Genomic DNA, 22,185 nt, shown 5'->3' with positions numbered 1-22,185 from the left:
TTATTAATAGAAATGTGCAGCACAGCTGTGTGGGTACAAAAAGAGACTGACACTATCATGTCTCAAACAAATCTGTTTAATAAACAAAGGCTGAAGTTCTAGAGTTCCAGAAAAAAATGAAGAATTGCTCTTCATTTAAATAATTAACACATTTTCTCATTGAAAAAACAAACAAACAAAAACAAAAGATCAGGAGATTTCAACTTCTGTTGCACTGGCTGTTTTGTATCGGATGGGCTGGGTGTTCATTTAAAACAGGAAAGGTGCTAAAGACAGGGCAGATACATTCTACAATTCCACAGGTAGGACCTATGCTCAGTACCAGTCACTTAACTCGAATAGATCATCATCCTCTGTACACAGTTCTCTGAGCCGGACGGGGAGTGTCAGCTACAGACTAGGGGGATATGCATGAATTGGCAGAATGATATAAAAAGAGCAAAAGACTCATCGATTCAGTTTTTTTTTTTGTTCTGTACAATAAAGGCTCTGTGAAGGTGAAGGCTCGGAGGCTCGGGTCGGGGAAGAAGGGATACAATAGAATAAAGCACAAAACTTTTTTCTTTTGCTGGAAAAGAACATGGGCAACCTAATAACGTTTACAGATGAGAGCAGCCATCAGTTGTTGTGATTTCAGTCAGTCATTCAGTGTGCTGAAAGTGGCCTTCAGCACAGTTCTGCTGTCGACTGCAGTGCGCACAGCAGACAGCCAGGGGAAAAAAACAGCTGATACAGGTCCACACTTCAAAATAAAGGTTCTACAAAAGTGTTATTTGTGGGATGCGAGAGAAGAATCATTTTGGTTCCAAAAAGAACCATATTTGTAAAGGATCTGGCGTGTGAAGAACCTTTACACTTTAGACTTCCAGTCTTCTTTAACCCTTTAGGGCCTGTTGTTTGACACTTTTACTGTTGGTTTACACTTTTATTAAAATGCATACAAAATCCGATAAGAGAAAACACATTCTGTTTATGGTACACTTGTATTAAATGTAGATAAGATCTGTCTCTGACCACTGAAGATGATGGTTTTAGTGTTCCAGTCATAATCCAATTACAATGTGTCTTGATGGTTTCTTTCCATGTGAGCCATGCAAAAACTTTAACACCAAGTGTAAACAGGCACTTAGAGGGTTCTTCACTCATACACCTTTTTTAACATGGTTCTTCTACAGCATCACTCAAAAAACGTTAGTAAAACCTTTCATTTTAGAGATTGTGGACACCTGTCAGCAGTAGCAGTGAGTCACAATACCACATATCCTTATCCTGCACCCTGTGAACAGACACACAGACGGACGTTACAGAGCGCAGGTGTTCACTTCAGAGCTGCCATGCAAAGACAAACGTGAGGTTTCTTGTTTTCCTGGAGGGCCTCGTAAAGAGAGTGTGAACGGAGATTTATGGCAGTTGTGGGCAAGTATCAAACTGCTCAATTTCTGTTAAAAAAAAAAAAAAAAAAGGATAAAAAGACAAGAGTTGTGCTCTTGGGTTGATTGGTGGAGCGTCCCATGCCAGCGGCCGCTGCCACCTCTCACACACCTCACTCCAATGCATTCAACCAGGAAGAGGGAAAAATAAAAAAAGGACATCACACATGCACATACATACAAATATTTAAATATTTACACAATGCAAACATCTGTTAAAAAAAAGCTACAGTATTAATATGAACATAAAAAAAGCTTGTTTCAGTATCGCTGATTCAAACGAAAAGGTAAGTAAGTAACTACTCAAGTATTTTGACCGTTATTGTTGATGAACCTTGGGGCTGTGTGCTCAGCCTGTAAATGACCCTGATCACAGAGAGAGCTGGGAAGGCTCTTCATCTCCCCGCACAAGAGAAGCTTTCGTCCTCATTAGTCCTCAGTGCTGCTGTTTCAGTGCTGTCTCTCGCTTTTTGTCCTTTCTCTGAATCTCCTGGTGTGGGCTTCCCACTCCTCTGCTTTCCAGGACAGAGTCCTATTCACGTCTGCGTCGATAAAGTGCATTTGATTAAAAAAAACAACAACAACAAAAAAAAACTGCTTACATTATAAATCTCAGGCTACCGTGCGAAAGACAACTTGCCAGAGGTGAACATGTGCGAGTGTGTTACGTGTAGTTGTCTTATGTATGTGTATATGTATATATATATATATATATATATATATATATATATATGTGTGTGTATGTGTATGTGTCTTTATTATTACAATAATTACAGTCTGTCATGGGTCTGTCTATCTCTCAAGCCCTCATTCATCAAGACATCCTAACATAACATTACAACACAATGATATATCATCCTAAAACCAATAAATAACTGCAACAGCATCACACAATATAATACAAAATAAAAAATCAAAGAAACTTTGATTTGCATCATAATGTCCGCTCAGTCTTTTCACGGGTCCTGAACTGAGCCCAACTCTCAGTGTAAAAAGAGGAGGGAGAAAAAAAAAAGAGCTAAAAGTCCTCAGATGTTCAGAGTTGCCCCACGTCATGTTGTGCGGTGAGCTGAAGGAAACTGCAGAAACCTACAGGAGACAGTCACTCACTCCCGCAGTCCAAAACAGCTTCTTTACAATAAAATCTCTATTGATACATTTCATCTTTGGTAGTGAATTTGTGCACATGTCCCTCTCACTTTTGTCCATTTATGAAAATAAAATAAAATAAAATACAATATTAATACTTGATCTGTTGTTTCAGGCAGGTCCATGAAAACAAAGGAATAATTCAAAATGGAAAGTGCTTTGACTGCTACGGAACTGGAGAAGAGGGATTAAGGAGGTCCTCTGCTTTGAGTGACTTGAGAGGAAGGTGGTCCCTGGGGACAGCAGGTCGTGGGTCTTGGGTGGCGTGAAGCTGCTACTCGTACAGTGTGACGGTGCAGTAACACAATGCAGAGATCCGCCGGTCCACACTCGCCTTATCTGCACACAATTAACATTAACATTAACATTATAGACACAGCAGAAAAAAAACAATGTAAAGCTGCTGAACAGGCACAACTATCTGTTTAATTATCTGTTTGATTTTGTTTCTAACTACTTGCTCCAACTGATGCCTTATCAGGATTGAATTAGTTTATCTGGGGACGTCTATAGTAAAATAGGTACACTCAGTCTACTCAGTCAAAAACTGGCACTCAGAGAGCAATACAATCAGAATAGGAGAGAGTTTGGTGTCTAAATGTTTGCTTCATGTTGTCACATGACCACATTCATGTGGTTGCTGGCTCTTATTTCAGTTTGGGGTGAAGCAAAGTTATAACAACATTTTATTCTGATTTTAGTTTGTTTTTGTGATTGGTAGAGTTTTGTTTTGTAAGTAAGCATATAACATTGAAAGTACCAAGGGATCTCAGAGATTTAATATGTTATTAATTAGTGGCCAACAAACTTTTACTGCCTGGAACACATAGACTAGTCTAGGTTAAGTAAAAAAAGAAAAAAACAAGGCATTTATGTCTGTAATTTTCTGACAGAAAAACTCAGACATGGCCAATCCTGATGAAAAATGAGCTTGAATTACATTTATATTTAACCCCACCTGAACAGGGCTTAAGATGCGATTTTGCTAGTTTGTACCATGCTATCAGTATTTGAGATTTTGGAAGAGAGGGCAGAGACCTTTGGGCTTGAGTTCAGGAAGACAGGTATCCTTCTGATAAGTAATGCCAGGAATGAGAGATAACAGTCAGGTGGTGGAGGGTTTTGAAGACTTTGTTAAGACATGTTAATAAGGAATAGGGTAGTCAGGGTATTTTTAAGACCCTTGACTGAGAGTAGGGGCATGTTCCTCCTTTCTAAATTTAGTTATTTCCCAACACCACTATGTACACAAAATGTTTTGACTATCATTAAATAAATAAAGCTTAACCATGTGGTCCAGGTTAATATTGGCTGGGCTACCATGCAGGATAAGTCAAAAATGACAAAAATGTAAAGATAATATTCTATTTTCCAGCTTCTGTATACATCTTTGTACAGTCCAATTCCTTAGACTAACTGAAAGTTCAGTCAGTCAATTGTATGCATGGCACTTTAAGACTTAAGCCATCCTACGATGGATACAGTAAATGCTTGGGTTAGTATTATTAAAGCACTAAACTACCCTTAAAAGCAAGTTATCTCTGGTAGCATATTGAAAAGCAGAATTATGTTGATAAAGCAGCTTTTAAACCTTCAATCACTGCCACATTTATAAGAAGAAAAATGAAGCTGGAGAGTTACAGGGAGGTACTTACACTTTGTGACATTTTCTATGTCTGCTGGATCCTGCAGAATCTTGCTAAGACCCTCCAACAGCATGGCAGCTTTGCTATAGCGATATGCAATGTCCTCAGTCTGCTGGAACATCTCATCCAGCGCTGCTGACTGCACCTGGTTCACATACAAACACACAGTGGTGTCACGCTGATGTGAAGCCATTGCAAACAAGCAGACTCACAGATGGAGAACAATGCACACACTACTCTCTGTCGCTCACTCACCATCTCTACTGCATGGTTGTATATGAGTTTTTCGGCCGTTACACTGTTGATTTCATCCACGAAACGCTGCTTGTCCGAGAAGAAGTGGTTGAGTTTGTCTGTGAGGCGTCGGCACAGAGAGATGCAGCTCTTGTAGCGCTCATTCAGGCTTTTAACCACTGCCAGACACAAGAAGACACATTAGAGCAGTGGTTCACAAACTGTGGTTCCTGTTCCACTAGTGGAACTTGAGGCACACCAAGGTGGTACACCAGCAAAGAAATGTTTTAATGTATCGAAAACAGATCAATTTAAGCAAATGCATGTTGGTAGAAGGGAATGTCTAAATTCCTTGGTCTTAAGAATTTTCCTAGTTTCATTTCACCATCACATAAAAAAACTATTTTCTCCAAATGTCATAAACTTTAAAATAAAAGCATTATTGCAGCATTTTTATTGTATTTTTTGTAGCATTATTTTTTTGTCTTTCACACAGACATTAGGATATCCAACATTGTTAATACACTATTGCATTATTTGTCCATATTGTTTACTCCTAGTTTGCTTGCAATTCTTCGAACTTAACCATTTTTCCTCAAATTCGTCCAAACTAATTAAATAAAACAAATCATAACTAAACTAATTTTTTGTACATAATGTACAATTGCATGCACAATTTATAAATATCATATTTTTCAGTTACACAAACAGTCAATACAGCAGCTACGATAAATGCAAGAGCTCACCTTGTTTGACAGCAGAGGAAGGGTTGAGCTTGGCAGACTTGATCTGGGCCTTGGCCAGGTGCAGAGAAGAAGCCAGCAACTGAGCAGCCTTCATGTACAACACCAGCTGCTCTACCTGCCTGCAGGGGGCAATACAGAGAGGCATGCATTAGCATGTGTATACACTACATCCTTTAACCACAGTGTAAAAGCAATGTGTTATGTAGTCTGTGTGTGTGTTTGTGTGCACTCATATGCATCTTACCCCCATTCCTTGCTAAGCTGGCTGATCTGGTCCACTACCACACTTTCCTGAGGAGGGTAGAGTGACGCTGCAGAAACACCCAGGTCAGCACCTCCTGCTCTCACAGCAGCCATCTCCAGCACACAGTCAGTGAAGGACAGCATCATCCGCAGATGCATCAGTGTGTCTGTGTGCTCTCGCTGCAAACAAACACAAACACACACACAATTTTAAAGCTGTGTATTGGCAAAAACCATATATATATAACAGTATTCGTATTATTGACCTTAAAATCAACTTACACTGTTTTCTCCTGGCTTACACTACAATAACCAAGGAATTGGTGCTGTAAACTGCTTAAACAAGTCTATTTAAACTGGAACTGGTCTTGAGGTAAGTGCGTGATGATTTACGCATGCAGTTTCCACAAAGCTAATCAGTGGCTATAATAAGCTTACATTACTTGTTAACCACGGAGCTCCAGGGCAAAACTAAAGAAGCTCAATTCTGAGAACATTTATGTCTAAGCTAATCTGCTAAGGATAAAGAGTATGGGTATTATGTAAATTAGATTTTCATCACTTTACATAACTCCGTTTGGATTCCACTCACACACCAATCTTTTAAACGAGAAACTGGTTTCTTGTACAGTGCTCCAACTGTTTTCCTTGCTACTCTGACAGTCCTGAGCTGTTCAGTCTTCTCACCTCCATCAGCGTCTCCTCAGGAAGCTCAGGAGCCTCAAAGGTGATGAAGCCATCCAGGCTGGGTGGGGACGTGCCGTAGGGGACATAGCGCAGGCTGCTAGGCGCTGCCTCTGCTCCGGGAGGGGAGCTTCCAATGGCCATACCTGGAGGTGAGCCCATACACACCTTCCCACTGGTGGAACAGAGTGAGCCACCTGAACTGTTGGAGCCTACTGTGAACAGAAACATACACACACACCAATTTAACATCTACATATCAATAAAAAAAAAAAACAGACAATGTAGTGGACAGCTATGAAGATGCAAGTACAGTATTAAAAAGTGCCAAAAGCATCTTTTGCAATGCAAGTGGTTCATCAAGGTGAAGCTCTCACCTGAAGTGGTGCGTGGACGAGTGGCCAGATGGCTGCAGGTGGGAGGGGTGCTGCTGCTGGGCGGTGAGCCCACTGTAAACACCACAGTTCGGGGACTTGCTCCACCCACTCCCAAACCACACGACCCTGCAGGGGCTGGAAGAAGAAGAGCACACATTATTTAAAGACAAACAACAATATAAAGTAATAACAAGGTCACACAATAATTTAGCTGAATCAGTAAATTCTATTTTATTATACATAAAAAAGATCAATTTCAACAGGAAAGAAAATGATATCAGAATAAGGTCTGTTGGGTGCTATTATGTAACAAGGGTGCAAAGTTACCTGTGTCCATAGGTCTCTCTGTGTTTAAACTGTCTGTGCTCCCTTGATACGGTTGCCCTCCCAGAGTGATTCTCACAGGCTGCTCTGATAAACGCCCTGTACTCACAGACCTGAGGAAACAAAGTCCAATATCCAAAATAAGAGTCCTTCACTTGTCACATACAAAAATAACTTTCATCACTGCAGAAAATATTTAATGTTTATTTAGAATATATCTGTGTTAGTAAAAGCTAACAGTTAAAGTGTATGTAGTATATATGTAGAATATGGTACCTTCCAAAGGTAGTTTTGCTGCCCTCAGGAGTCGAGTGGCGACCAATGGGATATGGAGAGCAGTGATGAGCACAAATGTCACGGGCATCCATCAGCGTCTTGCTAGGAGTAGGACTGTCTGCTATTCCTTGTTGAGAGGCCAACGCCATTAGATTGCAAGAGGCCTGGGTTTTAGGGATCTTGAAGGGAGCTGTTGTCTGTTAAACAATGTAAAACAAGTAATTAATTAGATCAATTTAATATCAAAACAATGTAATTTACAAGAGCACACATACATTTACTACTTTGACTTTAAATGTAAATGTAATCCATTAAGTAAAACCTACTTTGGTGGGCGACCCAATAATGGTAGGCAGAGGAGACTTCTGTAGCCAATCCGAGGTGCGAGGAGACGAACCCAGGTGCTTTGTTGGGGAGGTGCCTAGGTTTCCAGGACGTCCCAGCTGTGGCGAGTGGGTGGGAGGGTAGGCTAGGGTGGTGGGCTGCACCGGGTCGGAGAGCTGCTTGTGCAGTTTCTGCTTGTTCTGGTACATGTCTGTTAAAGTGGGTGCACTCTGGAGTCGTGCTCCAAGCAACTGAGAGGGGGGCACGGGGGAACCTGTAAACACAGAACATGTTCAGAATTTAGTCTTAAGTATATTAATTTAAGCCTCAAATAAAAGCATTAGGTAACCCATCCATCTGCCTGCATCTGCGTCCACCAGGTGGCACCACAGTCCATTAAAGATGTCAATAGAGTCAGTTAATGATTCAGTGAACTGCCAATACCTCCAACAAAAGAGGACACTGGGTTCATGGCTCATGTGTGTCACCTTCTTTTTAAGTTGACAAGCAAGTCATGGTCCCAGTCCCGAAGAATATACAACTAGGACCATTACCATTAACAGATACCAAATACAGTGGATTAAAACACAGTGTTACTGGTGAAAGACTTCAGGTCACATGATAGCATGTTGGGTCTAAGCTATGCTCCATCAGCTGCACTGCCAACAACCACAGTCTAAACTGTGCACTTATTAAAATAGATTTCTGCTTTCTGAGTGGAGTTTCTATTGGCAACCAGTCCCTTGGTAGAGCAACGCAGACACACTGTGACCCAGAGGAAACAAAGACTCATGGGAATGTTAACAGGCTTAAAGTGAGAGCTATAAAAGACACCTGACTCAAGGGAGCAGAACGCAGAGACAGAACCTTATTCTCTCTTTCACACACACACACACACACACACACACACTGCTCTACTTACCACCAGAGGAGCTGCGGCTGCGTGCCTCATGGCTGTGGGGATGTCCACAGCAGCAGTGGCCCAGCTGTTCAGGAATAGTGCCCACTGGACAAAAAGCACACAGACAGACAGACATGTCACAACATGCCCTGACCTTAATAATTCAACCCACCCTGAACATTAATAGTGTACATCTCCTACTTGCAATCTTATTTTTAAACATTACAAATCTTAGGCCAAAATAATGTATACCGGTGAGTTATAATATTATTATGAATATTATAATCAAAATAATTATTTAAATGCTAATCAGAGTTTCCTCTATGCCTCTATGGCAGCTCTACCTCACAAACAAAAGGTTCCAACAGTTCAGGTGGCTCGCTCTGTTCTGCCTTGCTGTGCTTTGTTGCATTAGTAGGGAACTTGCTGTGAACCAACTTCACTGGAGTAAATATGTAGTGGGCCGCACCGGGTCAGAGAGCAGTTTTTCTACTTCTGGTAAATGTCTGTTAAAGTGGGTGCAACTGAGAGGAGGGCACGGGGGAACCTGCACTGGAGTAAATATTACTCCTATATTACCTGTATTACTACTATATATTATATATATATATATATATATATATATATATATATATATATATATATATATATATATATATATATATATACATATACATATATTATGGAGATATAATGCCATAATAATGCAACTGCACCAATTTAAAGAGCAGTGAACTTTTAAATGATTAACCTGAGTTAGACTATAGAATTGGAATATAAAATGTTTAAGACATTTGTAATAACTACAACATAAATAAAATATTATTTGACAAAACATTGTCGACTTCTCAGCTTGATCAGCGTTAATAGGCTATACTTGTTAACACACTAAACTATAGACAATACTGAGGTTAGAAATAAATCACTGAGTTTATGACATCCATTTATTGAACAATAAGTCAATAACATAATTATCATGACAGGCCTAGTCATGTCAATCAAGCATAATTAACTGAACCAAGATAAACCTGTAGACAGAAGAAAGAGAGAATCTCTTACCCAGCGGGGAAGGTGAGTATGGGCGGGAGCTGCCAGTGGAGAGCCTTCTGCCCACAGTCTGGACCGCATCAGCCGGACTGGGAGAACCAGAGGCGGCTTTAGGGAAGCCCATGGGGCTGGTGTTGGACCGACGAACTGTTCCTGACCTAGAGCCAGACAACACAAGACCATGCATGTTACAAACCAGCCATAACATTCTTACACCCTACACGACACGGTAGGAAAACAAACATGACTCATGAAATCCCAGTGGCAGGTCTGGCCGGCAGCATGCAGGCTGGTTAGCAGAACTCTTTAGCACTACCACTAGCAAAGAAACCTAATGCAGAGTGTGAAGCTGCACAGCCCTGTATGTGGGGAAGGAGGCTCTGGGGTGAGGTGGCATATTTAATCCTTGTTCGCGACACAAGGCCAGGCCAAGGGATGTGGGGCAGCAGCTGCTGCTGGAGGGATCAGCCCCCTTGGCCAGCAGGCTTTGAGCTGGACTGGACCTGGTCTGATGGGGAGGTGGTGGTGGAGGTAGAACAAGCTTAATCTGAAAGCTGGCCACCTGCCTAAACCCCACCGGCACCATGCTGTGACAATCGTCTCAAAAACAATAGCTGCCTCACTCTTCCCTTTTCTCTACCACTGCCCCCCCCCTCTCTTTTTCTTTTCTTTATTTCTGGGTTTTTTAAACTAGTTTGTTCTATACCTAACTGCAAATATGCCAAAGCCAATACCTTAATACTGGAAGAAGAAGAAATAAAAACAATGTATTGGCAAAAACTGTTAAGTATGACTGTGCACTGTTTTGCTACCCTCCTTTAACCCCTATGTCCAGGATTCTGTTTCATTCACAGTTCTTACATACATACACTGACCACAGCTAAGACATTCTGATGCAACCTGGAGGGCAACTGATGTAAACTAAAACTGATGAAAACTCCTGGAGATGAGTCAGGAGTGAGTCACAGTATTATAGCATGTTAGAATAGCGTGACAACTCCCACCCAGTACTTAACAAAAGAGGATAGTTTGTTGGGTTACAGCTTAAGAGAGTAGACCTGGCATTCTGAGAGCTGGTGCTCTCAAAAAACTTTACTTTTATAACCACACTGCTGTCTTAATTTACATCAGTTTTATAGGCTCTAAAATAGAATCAGTGTGGTATACAGTATGGTAGAGCAAAGATTTAGCACATAATTCACAGTTGTTTTTGCATTAAAATGAGTAACAAAATAATACATCTATGGTTAAAGGGGTTAAGAATAGAGCTGGCAGTCTCTTACCTGGGAGAGCCGTAGAGCGTGGTTGTGGGGCTGCTGGAGAGGTTCTGCTTGATGCGCTGGTAGTTTCGCACCTGCGTGGGCACAGGGATGGGGGTCGTCTCGGCCCGAGGGGACACCATTGGAGTCTGGCCCGTGGAGGGCTGCGGCTGCCTGGACATAGCAGAGAAAAACTCCATGATCCAGTCTGTGTGCCTCTGCTGAACCATGGTGGCAGACAAAAACACTACTGTGGTAGTTCAAGAATGTTCTTCTCGTCATTCACAACAAAAGATCTGTTCATTTTCTGAACAGGAGTTTCTATTTCCAACAAAAAAACTCATAACTATAACCAAAGAAATCGTAGCAGAGCTTAAAGCTCAGCTGAGAGCTCTCTCTTCTTTGTTTAATGTTTGTTAACAGCAGCAAGTACAGTATAAAAAAAACCTTTCCTGTTTTAGGGGCGTGACAAATGGCAGTGGGAAGAGCTACCATGTAAACACGTGCAGCTCTAGCCAATCTTCAGAGAGAGAGGAGGTGCTGGGGGCTCACCCAGCGGCAAAGTGGGCTGAGCTTCAAGTCATTGGCACGTGCTGCGACTTCCCACTTTCAACAGTCATCCAGGGTAAAAAAAAAAAAAAAAAAAAAGGACTCATTTGCATGCTTTGTTTTCTGAACAAAATGTCTTTAGACAGAAGTCATCAGTTGGTCATGCATGTGGGGGGTGTTCCATATGTATATGTACATCTTGCTCTGGGGGAGGGGAGAGGTAGAAAAAAGGGAAATGTGCCATTAGGGCTTGGGGTTTAGCCTCCTACTGGATTATGCAATGAGAGAGAGAGCAGGAGGGAGGGCCTGAAAGAGCAGCAGAAAGAGCATGTACACGTGAGCCACATGAGGCCGTCCAGGCAAAGAAAACAAAGAGAGTTTCTTTGTGTGATCGAGTTCAGCACGGCACAGCATAAGAAAATGCAGAACAATAAGAAAAATAATAAGATTAGTAAAAGTAGTTCAATGTAATTTTGCAGAGGATTAAATGTGTAATATGAAAAAAGTAATAATAATAAAAAATAAACCAACTAAACTCCCTTTTAGAACCATTGCCTCATAGACATTTAATTTTAACTAAAAGCCCATACAGGAAGGGTGGGTCTATAATCAGAACTTCTGCGAGCTCTCAGTAAAAGTATGATTACAGACCCACTTATAAAACTGCAATATCTGTAGGGCTGTATGATAATCCTGTATTAATCTACATCCTTTGTCTGTTTTCTCTTTTATAGTTGCTTCTTTAAATGATCTTCAAAAAGGATTCTATACAGTGGAAAAATGTGCAATGATGATTTTTAAAAACTACACTCCAAGCTAAGCAAAGCAGAACAAAGCATGAAAAAAAGGGATCATAATATTGGTGGAAAACTACTTGCACAACCATCATAACAGTCACATCTATGGATTCTTTTCACAATCCTATATAGAACCAAAATTACCCCAAAATATTTTTTTTAAAGAGTGTATACACAACAGACTTAATATAATTCAGACTAAACACAACAACAACTTTAATAATCAAAATAATATAAATACATCCATACAGACTAAAAACAATATAAATATAGTACTTTACACCAAGAAACTCTAGCCTATTACTATCTTATGCCATACCAAAAGAGTCAAAAATATATGTATTACCCTGGAGTGGAGAGAATGCAAGCTTTCTTCAGCCATGGAGCTTCATGTGGAAAAAGCTTGTTATTTTGTTGCCCATCAGATTTATGCTCAAGCTGATTGCTGTCTGACTACGGCGAGTGCAAACGAAGCTAGAAGACATGTCTTCTTCTTTTAAATGAGCTGAGTGTGAAATTTCCCAGTGAACCATAACGACAACATAGAATTAGAACGTTTACAAACTACAAGGTGTACCAACAATTTCATTGGGGACTGTGTGGAACAACTAGGTGGAACAAACTGTAATGTGAATTACAGTGTCTGTTCAAAATAGCCCAAAAAGCATTATACCTTTGGGGGTGCAACCATGGTCACTGTAATGTGACCATCATAACAAATAATCTGAAGACGTATGTAGCGTAATCAGTATGGCAAACAATAAACAATATAAACCATATAAGTAATTAAATGTTTTTTTGAGATGTCACATATAATCACTGTCTTTATTAAGAACCCTTGAACAAACCATTTTGAAAGTACACCTTAAACTACGGTATAGTAAATATGATAGTGAATATAAGTGACTTGAACATATTGCATATAAACTCTAGGGGTGTCACGATCTCGATATTTTATCGAAATCGAATCGAAATGAGGTCACGATCTCGAGTATCGAAGTCAAAAAGAGGATCGACGATCCCTCCCGCGCGCGCTACGCAAATAGCGCAGCGCGCTACGCAAATGGCGCGGCACCAACACAGCGCATCCTATTCAATTAAATAGAGAGCCGCTGCATGAGCGCAGTCGGCGGGAGTGTGATCACTGTTTTTATCTGTCCAACGGGGGAGGGGGGGCGGGGGTTGGGCGCGCAGGTTTTGTATCTGTATCTAACGGAGGGGTGGGTGCGCGCAGGTGAGAGCGTGTGAACTCGCTGAAATGCGTGTGTCAGTGTGACTTGAGAACACTGACTATAGATCACAGTGAGGTGGATTAAAAATCTTAAACTTATAATTGACTACACCTGTTGCTTTCCATTGAATTAAAAAACATCTTTCTCTCAGATAAAGTAAACACAAGCGTGTTTCTGACTAAAATAAAAGCTTTTCAGGAGAGATATAAGTTATGTGTAAATATTTATAAGACAATACCCACATCACTTATCTAACCAGCCTGTACTGATTTCTGCCCCCCAATAATGCTTTCAATAACCTCTAATAGCCTTTAATAGTCTTCAGTAGCCTTTAAAAGACTTACCTGGCGGCCGTGGTGTGTCCACTAAACTCCGTAGTTATAAACATCCTGAGGTTAGCAGCGCGCTAACTGACCTGTTTATAATGCAATCCCAGCAGTGACTCCGTATCGGCTGTTCTAACCTGCTGCTGTTAGCTGCTTGGGCTGAAAGATGAACTGTAGTGAGCTGTATTATCCGGTTAGTGGGGTTAAAACCTTTATTTGTTTACAGAAACAGTAAAAACGGACTGGCTGGGCTCTGTAGCCCGTGGCTGGGCTGTACTGAAGTAGTGACTGAGTGAAGAGAGCGGGGCTTGTGCTGCTGCTGCTAGTGGTTGGATGAAGAACTGCAGCTTCATGTAATGAGCAGTTTCACCAGCCATCCACACACAGCTCTGATAAACTGCTTGTTTTAATAGTGCACACTGTTGCTACCAAAAAAGTCACTAGATGGCATTACCATATATATCTTAATAAATAATAATAATAATAATATTTATAATATTTATAATAATAATAATAATAATAAATATATTATTTAAATTTTATGAGGCATAAAATAATAACAAGAAAAAAAAACAAGAAAATCGAGAATCGAATCGAATCGTGACCCTCAAATCGAAAATGAAATCGAATCGAGGGTTTAGAGAATCGTGACACCCCTAATAAACTCCTGACATTTTTTGTAAAAAAACTAATGTCAATCTTGAGTCTGAACCTGTTTTTTTTTCTTCTATTTTTTCTGACTATGGTTTTATGGCTGGGTGCGCGTCGTCGTTGACCTTGTTTTTCATGTGTGCTGGGAGGCAGCACTGGGCCACTCGTCCTTTGGATCCACACTCTTGGGAATCAATGCACAAACAAGCGAGTGAAAACAAGACACGAGTGTGCTTCATGGGAACAGCGTGTAGAGCTGCAGTTCAGAGCTCCAGGAAAAATCACCCCCTCTCCTGGAGGAGCTGGCACTCGCCCAAAAGTATTGCACGAGTGTTCACACACAAACATGTTGAGAAACTGTGTGTGCACTGCTGCTGGGCCACCTCACAGCACATGATCATAGAGTGAGTCTTATGCCAGAGTACGATTTTGAAGGCATGGACAAGCAGGAGGAAAAAAAAACAACAACAGAGAAACAAAGAGAGAGTAAGAAGAAAGAAAAGAAAACAGTGTGCGTTTGTGTGTGGGTGTCTGTGTGTTTAGAGAAGGCAGCCACAGAGACATGACACAGTAGGTCAAATGTCTCCCTGCTGGGCTTGTGCAGAAAGCAAAACAGGGGAGGAAGTGGCTTTGAGAAGGTGCACAGTGTCTGTACAAAACAGCTGCAAACTATTTTAGCAATTTCTGTACATGAAAGCAAAAGCAAACAGAGCTGTGTGATAAGGAGTAAATGTCATTTTTGTAGAACTGAAAAACTCAGCAGCTCAGAAGTATGCAAGATGCTAATAAATAGTGTAAATATAATAAAAGTTAAAATAAGATACCTTAATAAGAGTCCCTATAAAATTAAACGACATTCTTTTAAGCTGTCTTTAACTGCACAGATACTACATAGATCAGTATTGTGAAGTAGTGTATCTCCATAAGAAGTGCATTAATTAGCATAAATTAGTGGAGTATTAAAAAAAGTTGAAATTACTTTGCAATAAATCTAAATATACATTATGATCGTGATATCCATACTGTGTGAAAAATGAGAAAACTCTTTATTCGTGAATAGATTTTATTTTTGCCAAATATTAAATGTCAGTTAGCTCCTGTGTGTTAGATGACTGAAAAAAATAATGAAACAAATCTGGTCCATACAGATTTTAGTGTGGGTGTCCTTTTTCAGTGATGCACAAAAGCAAACTAATCTTGCCTACTTGTAATGAACGCTCAGAGTATTGAATATATTAATAAACTTAATAATTTGTCTTGCAGGCTCCACAGTTTTTATTTAAATTGCAAATTATTCACTATTCAATTCAAATTGACTGATTTATAATTTATGGTACGTAATACATGGAATGATAATATACTAGGCTGATGTTAGAAAACAAGAAGTTGCCTTACATTCATCTATATGAAATGTACACAAAGTCTGAAAACATTTTGAGATCGTTGAGAGTGCATGCTTTTACAGAAATGTAATTGATTACAGTGCAAGTCTAGTGGTTCTTATCAATGTTAGCCTAGCATCAAGAACCAAACCTGTCCAAACATGTCTTGGCTTATTGACCGCATGTGTGGTAGGTGATTATGCTAATGCTACACTGAGCTAGCTACTTATTTCAGAGACACCATTCATCTGCCTGTGAGATTTTCCTCATTTGAAGCAGCAGACAAAAATAGCTGCCATTTAATGACAACAACGTGTGAAGCTGGGTCAGCTCACACACAGAAGGGAAGAATCTACACCCCTCCCCAACCACACTCGCACACGATTATGCAAAAATCACACAAACAGGACCCTTTTTCACAGCTTTGTGATTCACACACTGGCCTGGCCACAACAGATTGCTTGAGTGCAGAAATAGCAGACACGTCATGCTAGGTCATATTCCCATAATGGAATCTGCTCTCTTTCACCTTCATGATCAAATAGCTCTGAACAGAGCGCTGAAAATATCTCCACTGACATCAACCAGACAAACAGATCAACATGCTAATCCGAAACAATCCTGCATCTCTGTGACGGACAATAGATGTTCGTGGTCCAGCCCACAGAAGACAAACAGAAATAAGATCACACTCAGCAGATGTTGTGCACTCATGGTCCATGTCTTGTTTTAAAATCTTCATGTGGGCTCAGCTTAGCCAGGCAAACACAGGGTGTGCAGTGTGGCTTAGTGTGTATTGTAACTTCGTTAAAGAGTGTGTAACTGTGATTTTTTTTCTCATGCAAGTGAGGTCACACTTACCCTCCACACAGCAGAAACTCGCTGGACGGCCTGCGGCCAGTGGCACCCATCGGCAGATCATCTGTAAATAAACCACAGGAGTGAACAAATTGTGCAAGCCTATATACAGAACTAGTGTGCACGTTTTTTAGACATCATAGAATCAACAGTTTGCACTACAATTGTATTTTACAATGTTTTAATACAGACTGAATGTTTGATTTAGACCGGTAATTGGTGAAATTTTAGGATATCTTGTGAAAACTTAATTTAAAACATATGGACATTTATTCTTAAGACATCTTAAGACAGAGGCCATGAAATAAAAAAAAAAAGAATAATGAAGAAATGGCAAAAAAAAGATTACTAACTGGTTTGAGTTTGTATAAAATCCCTTTCCAAACCTATTTGCATCTACAGCCTTCTTTCCGAAGGCCTCAGAGACCTGGCCATGGTAATCCCACTCACTTCAACAATTTATTCTACCATTCTATGCAAACTCAATGCATTTAAAGTGTGAATAAGTATATGTGAGGCTAACTCACAGGACTGCTCTCCTGAAAGGTGTGGCACCAGAACAAAATCATCTGTGTCACAAGAGGAATTTTTGCTGCTGGTGCTGCCGCCAGACTCCTTGGACAACTGTAGGTAGTTGGGGGGGCCAAGAGGGGGCGAGGAGAGCACGTCTTCAGGCAAAGTCTGCATGTCTGGCAATGACTGCATCATAGAGACAGAGAACAAGCCAGAGACACAGAGAGACAGAGACAGACAAAGAGAGAGAGGAAGAGAGGAGGAAGAAAAACATTGGATTACCTGGAGGTGAGTCAGTGACAGAAGAATTAATTCCCCTCCTGAGCTCGGCTGCTGTCACTCAGCTCCAGCAGTGGCGGCAGTGTGTCGGGATAATGCACCACATTAAATCCTTAAGAATCTGCCAGCTGCAGCAGGGTGACAGTGGACTTAAGCAAAATGAGGTGATGAACTCACCGGAGGAGACACATAACGGCAGGACGGTGAGCTGCCACAGGTGCTGTCCGAGACTAAGCCAGGGCATGCAGGAACTGGCACAGGGCATGCTGGAAAAAAATAAAGAAAACATTTTATACACGACTCCATAAGCAGGAGTTAATATCTGTCAGGTATAAAATTTATAATATTTCCAAATATATGGTAATATTGTCTCACATTTTTTAATGGCCGATGGTTGCTCCAAGAAGGGATGGCTGAAGAATGTGTCTGGAAGGAAAAAACAGACAGTGAATAATGCAATCTTCATCCAGTGTAATGACCTCAGAAAACAGTGCATTTATCAAAGCCTGCCAGGCCTGTAAAAAAACAGAAAATGCTTCACTAACCAAAATCCATTCGGTCTTTCTGATTCCTCTGCAGCAGACCCAGCAGCAGATCTGTAAGCTGAGGAGATGTCTCCCTCGGGATGCTGGGAGTAGGAAGGAAGCACAATTTTAGTTGAAAGGGCAATAGAGGCCATATTTTAATATAGCTTTGAGTGTTATGAGTCACGCTGCCACCATCAACAGCACTGTGATTAATGCTTGCTCTTACTTTGGCACCAGAGTCTTGTTTTTCTCATAGAACATCCTTAGGTCTTGTGGGCTGTTGGCCTGTGGAGAGAACAAAGCGCATAGGGATTCATGTACAATTACATAGCACACACTTCTGTTCAGATACTGCTACTGTTACCACAAAAACAGCTTAAAGGCTCAGGTTGGCATGCTTGTATTTCTAAGATGATTATCAGGGTGGTTGGCTCAGTTGATTCATAGCTTTGTACTGAAATCTCAGCCTTTAAATCATAATTTCTCTTACTGTTCCCTCCAAAAACATATTATCTGACATGGGAAAACAGCACACTGTTTTTGAGAAAACGCAGGTTTTTTTTTTTTCACAAAGAGTGTGCTTGTAAAATAAAAAAAATAAAAAATAAAAATCTGTCTGGCAGAGGTTTTAAACTTCCTGGCAGACACTGGCTGGCTGACCTGGAAGGGAGGTTTCCCCACGAGACACTGATAAATAACAGTCCCAATGCTCCACAGGTCCGCTTTGGCATCGTAGTTCTGGGACATTATCACTTCTGGAGCCTGGAATGCAGAGCAAGCAGTTTATGAGGTGTAAATAAAGTGCTTATACACCCAATGTGTCAACTTCTGGAACATCAGTAAAGTCAGTTTGGACTTTTCAGCCTGCTTACCATGTACATAGGCGATCCACACAGCGTGGCTGCCATCATGTTACTCTGAAGATATCGTGCAAAGCCAAAGTCAGCTATAGAACACAGAAAGCAGAAAGCTCCAGTCAGTGTCTGTGTGTGTGTGTGTGTGTTATTAATAGCTGCTGTTACTGCTGTTATTGTCTGACTTAAGCCTGCAGCACTGAGTAAGAAAAAGGAGACAATGAAAAGCTGTATACCCAGAAATAGTATGATGACACCTAATAGCTGCTATGTAGGATAGAAAGATAACAGGGCTTTCCCCCAACATGAATACCCATTGTAACATGTATGTGAGCTATTACTACAGCCAATAACCAACTTTGATTACCAATTTTAATGCGAATGCCATTGATGCTGGATTTCTTGCGGCCGGTGTAGGAAAGGAGGATGTTCTGGGGTTTGAGGTCTCGGTGGATGATTCCCTTGCTGTTCAGGATGCGCATGGCTGCTGCTATTTGCTGCAGAAAGACCCTAAGGGTGTCCTCTCGTAGGGTGCCCTTTGCTGAAACACAACAGATAAGCACAGCAGCTGAGAACACATAGATCATGTATGCTCATACCTTTAGAGACGCTTCTTTAAAGGAACAGTCTGTAAGTTTTTTGGCATTTAGAGACCTCTCTGGTGAGATTGTGTAATTTCATCAGGCATGTGAGAAAACTACTTTAAAAACGTTTAAGAGAGGATGCATTTCTTATTTTAATGGTTTAATGGTGTGTAAATGAACAGAAGAAGTTTGCTGTTTGCACCGTACCTTATTAGTAGTAGTATTAGTAAAAACTCACAAAGATACTCTAATTATAAGAAGTATTTAAATCTTTTCTTCACAGAATGGCCGCAGAAGCATTCATGCCATCAATTATAATATTTTGTCCTCTTCCCGTTGAGAAACTACTAAAACTAAAACTACTAAAAAAAAACAATCTTAAGCACTGCTGCTTTAAACAGCTTATAGACTACAATACCCACATGCCCTAGCTCAAGCAGCTGCTAATACATCCACTAAAGCCAGCAGTGCCACAAAGTAGCAGATGTCCCCTGACATTTGATGTCCATTAACAACTAGACTGATACACCAAGATTATGCTGTTTCATTTGCACACAAATTACATTAGCAGACCTGGGTTAAGACCATTATGACATCTGTGGGGGGCCTGTGATAGGTATGAATTTCCAAATCAGAAGCTGTCGAGGGGTTATTACCCAGAGCGACACAGCTCTCGGTCCCCTGTTACAACAAAACACCACTAATCCCCCGAGCTGTTAAGAGGATTCCATTTCCCCCAATCTACTCAGTAAACAAAGCAATTCTGATCACAACGGATCTAATAAAAATCCCCAAACACCAGCTTCACGAGTGTGCGGCGTGAACAAATCCCTGTGACCCACGTCAGATAGAGTGGAATTGTATAACTGAGAACAGTTGCATAATTTGTGAGTAGGGGAGTTGAGAGGCTGACACACAATGTACCGTGCTGTCGTGATGTGGGAGCGTTCACCTGTATGAAACTGTTATGTACTGATAACAACTCCAATCACACGGAGAGGGCTAGAGGTCAGTCTACACACTCCACCTCTCACATACACTCTAGCGTAAACCCTTTTGCTTTTTTAAGCCATTGCTCAAAAATTATTTAATTGCTGGTTCTTTTAAAAGGTTACATAGCACCACATTTCAGCAACTGCATGTGCTTTATGACTCCTCAGTGTTCCACAAATAATTCTGACAGTACTATATATTTTTGAAGCTACTACCATAGTAAAAGTTTGTTCAATTTGTGTGTAAATGGTGCTAAACATAAAATAAATGTTCTTTTTACAGGTGTAAGAAAATATTGATAAATCACAGTATTGCAAAATACTGTTTTGGATTAATGTATTGATTTTTAAATCAATGCTGGAAAAAATCTATAGGAAACATAGAATCTTTAATCTTTTAAAAGGTTAAAAGAATGTTTACTTAAGGTGAATAAAAAAATAAAACATCACATTAAAATTCACTTCTCGTCAAATTTGGCTCTTCTATGGCAAACAATTACTTTTTTGATGCAGGTCCTTTTTAGGAGTTTGTTACAGGACACTATATAACACACTCAAAAGTCACAGTGACTCATTTCACAGCAAAAAACATGCCCTGGACATGCCCTTCACTGAGAACACTGCATAATCATTATGAATGCATCATCACTGTGTAAACCAAGATAAGCACAAGATCAATAAACTCTTAACCAGCAGCTCTGGAACATTCTGAAAGAAACTGGAACCAAAGTGTACGTCATCAAAAACAAACCTTAAGAAACTTGATTTAGACCTTTCAGGCCAATGTCACTGAGACCTGTGGAGTGACATGGTAAGACTACTCACTATATGGACACCTTATCACACCTGCTCATATACTGTTTCTTGTAAAATCAAAGGGTTTAGACTTCGCTTCTCCTACTTCTGATCGAGAAACTCTGCATATTGTCCAGAGAAGGATTTTTCAACTAGATTTAGAAAAATCTGGTAACTGAACATCCCAGTGTAGACAGCTGGCAACTTTGAGAGTGAGCCTCCGTGCCCTTTAGGACTGACCACTCTGTTTCCCAACAAACACTGGTGCTCTGGACCTCAACCATACGACTGCACTACTTGGAAACATTCACTATTATATCACAGGTTACGTCATGGTTATTATAACCTTTAGTCCAGTATATCAGTACTGAAGTTGTACTGCAAGATGTTTTTGAACTATTTGGCTTACCTTGTAAATAGTCTGCCAGATCTCCACCATTGCAATACTGTAACAAAAACATAAAAAAAAATATTTAAATTCTACAATGAGTTTAGTTTGCCCATTAAATTTCATATGCAAATATTACTGGTACAAGTTAACAGTAACAGCTGGTGAATGACCCCAAAGCTAAAAACTAAAAAAACGTATAACTAAAACGTTACTTTCCTATACAAATAAAATTGAATACAAATATATCTGTCACAAACACAGTGATATATACTCCAACTAACAATGAAATGCTAAATTAAGAAAACTAATTATGGATAAATACAATTGTACATTATTGAAAATATACTGTTCAAAAGAAATTGTGATAAACAAGAAGAATAGTATATCATAATATGTTATAGGACAATAATTAAATTAAGCACAATGAACTTTCAATTATTAATAGTCAGTTTGGAAGATATGTGGATTTTTTTTGACAATTTGTACTACCTGTCAAAATTTGCAGCACATTTTTCCACTTTTCACCCATTCGTCTCAAGTATCATTTTTATCTCAATGAATATGCAAATAAACACAATATGCAATACTGACGTAGCGAAAAAATGAACAAGGTCATGTCCATACATTGTTTGATAAAAGTTGATAATGTAATTATTATGACAGGCCATACAATAAGTAATAAAAATATATTAAATACATTAAATAGGGAAAAATATATAATTTTGAGAACAGTATTGTGCTCCTTAGGAGCTAAGAATGATGATATGGTAATGAGAGAGCATGAAGTGCAGTTTGGTAAACATGACATGACTGTT

The 22,185-nt window shown here is 40.1% G+C and overlaps 1 protein-coding gene across 2 annotated transcripts in view; it reads right to left on the bottom strand.

Annotated features, from left to right (window-relative positions):
* Positions 1 to 60: 60 nt before the first annotated feature.
* ulk2 (unc-51 like autophagy activating kinase 2) overlaps positions 61 to 22,185 on the bottom strand; it is a 39,224-nt gene continuing 17,099 nt past the window's right edge. Inside the window, exons 5-27 of one of the 2 annotated variants that reach the window (XM_007245996.4) lie at positions 21,389 to 21,425; positions 18,976 to 19,149; positions 18,627 to 18,700; positions 18,415 to 18,516; positions 17,981 to 18,039; positions 17,773 to 17,855; positions 17,603 to 17,653; positions 17,405 to 17,493; positions 16,963 to 17,134; positions 16,439 to 16,499; positions 10,665 to 10,814; positions 9,394 to 9,539; positions 8,356 to 8,439; positions 7,436 to 7,707; positions 7,110 to 7,306; positions 6,837 to 6,946; positions 6,510 to 6,644; positions 6,136 to 6,344; positions 5,450 to 5,628; positions 5,206 to 5,324; positions 4,481 to 4,638; positions 4,235 to 4,370; positions 61 to 2,918 (exon numbers count right to left, since the gene is read on the bottom strand). In XM_007245996.4, coding sequence (XP_007246058.2) covers positions 2,854 to 2,918; positions 4,235 to 4,370; positions 4,481 to 4,638; positions 5,206 to 5,324; positions 5,450 to 5,628; positions 6,136 to 6,344; positions 6,510 to 6,644; positions 6,837 to 6,946; positions 7,110 to 7,306; positions 7,436 to 7,707; positions 8,356 to 8,439; positions 9,394 to 9,539; positions 10,665 to 10,814; positions 16,439 to 16,499; positions 16,963 to 17,134; positions 17,405 to 17,493; positions 17,603 to 17,653; positions 17,773 to 17,855; positions 17,981 to 18,039; positions 18,415 to 18,516; positions 18,627 to 18,700; positions 18,976 to 19,149; positions 21,389 to 21,425 — 2,862 coding nt within the window. In that variant the 3' untranslated portion in view covers positions 61 to 2,853. Of the gene's footprint in view, positions 2,919 to 4,234; positions 4,371 to 4,480; positions 4,639 to 5,205; positions 5,325 to 5,449; positions 5,629 to 6,135; positions 6,348 to 6,509; positions 6,645 to 6,836; positions 6,947 to 7,109; positions 7,307 to 7,435; positions 7,708 to 8,355; positions 8,440 to 9,393; positions 9,540 to 10,664; positions 10,815 to 16,438; positions 16,500 to 16,962; positions 17,135 to 17,404; positions 17,494 to 17,602; positions 17,654 to 17,772; positions 17,856 to 17,980; positions 18,040 to 18,414; positions 18,517 to 18,626; positions 18,701 to 18,975; positions 19,150 to 21,388; positions 21,426 to 22,185 lie in introns of both variants that reach the window. The other variant, XM_007245995.4, reaches the window with a different exon arrangement.

Source organism: Astyanax mexicanus, chromosome 18 (genome assembly GCF_023375975.1).
Source record: "Astyanax mexicanus isolate ESR-SI-001 chromosome 18, AstMex3_surface, whole genome shotgun sequence".
Classification (NCBI taxonomy): Eukaryota; Metazoa; Chordata; class Actinopteri; order Characiformes; family Acestrorhamphidae; genus Astyanax; species Astyanax mexicanus.
The sequence above is the reverse complement of the archived record's forward strand: the minus strand, read 5'-3'. Positions and strand labels throughout refer to the sequence as shown.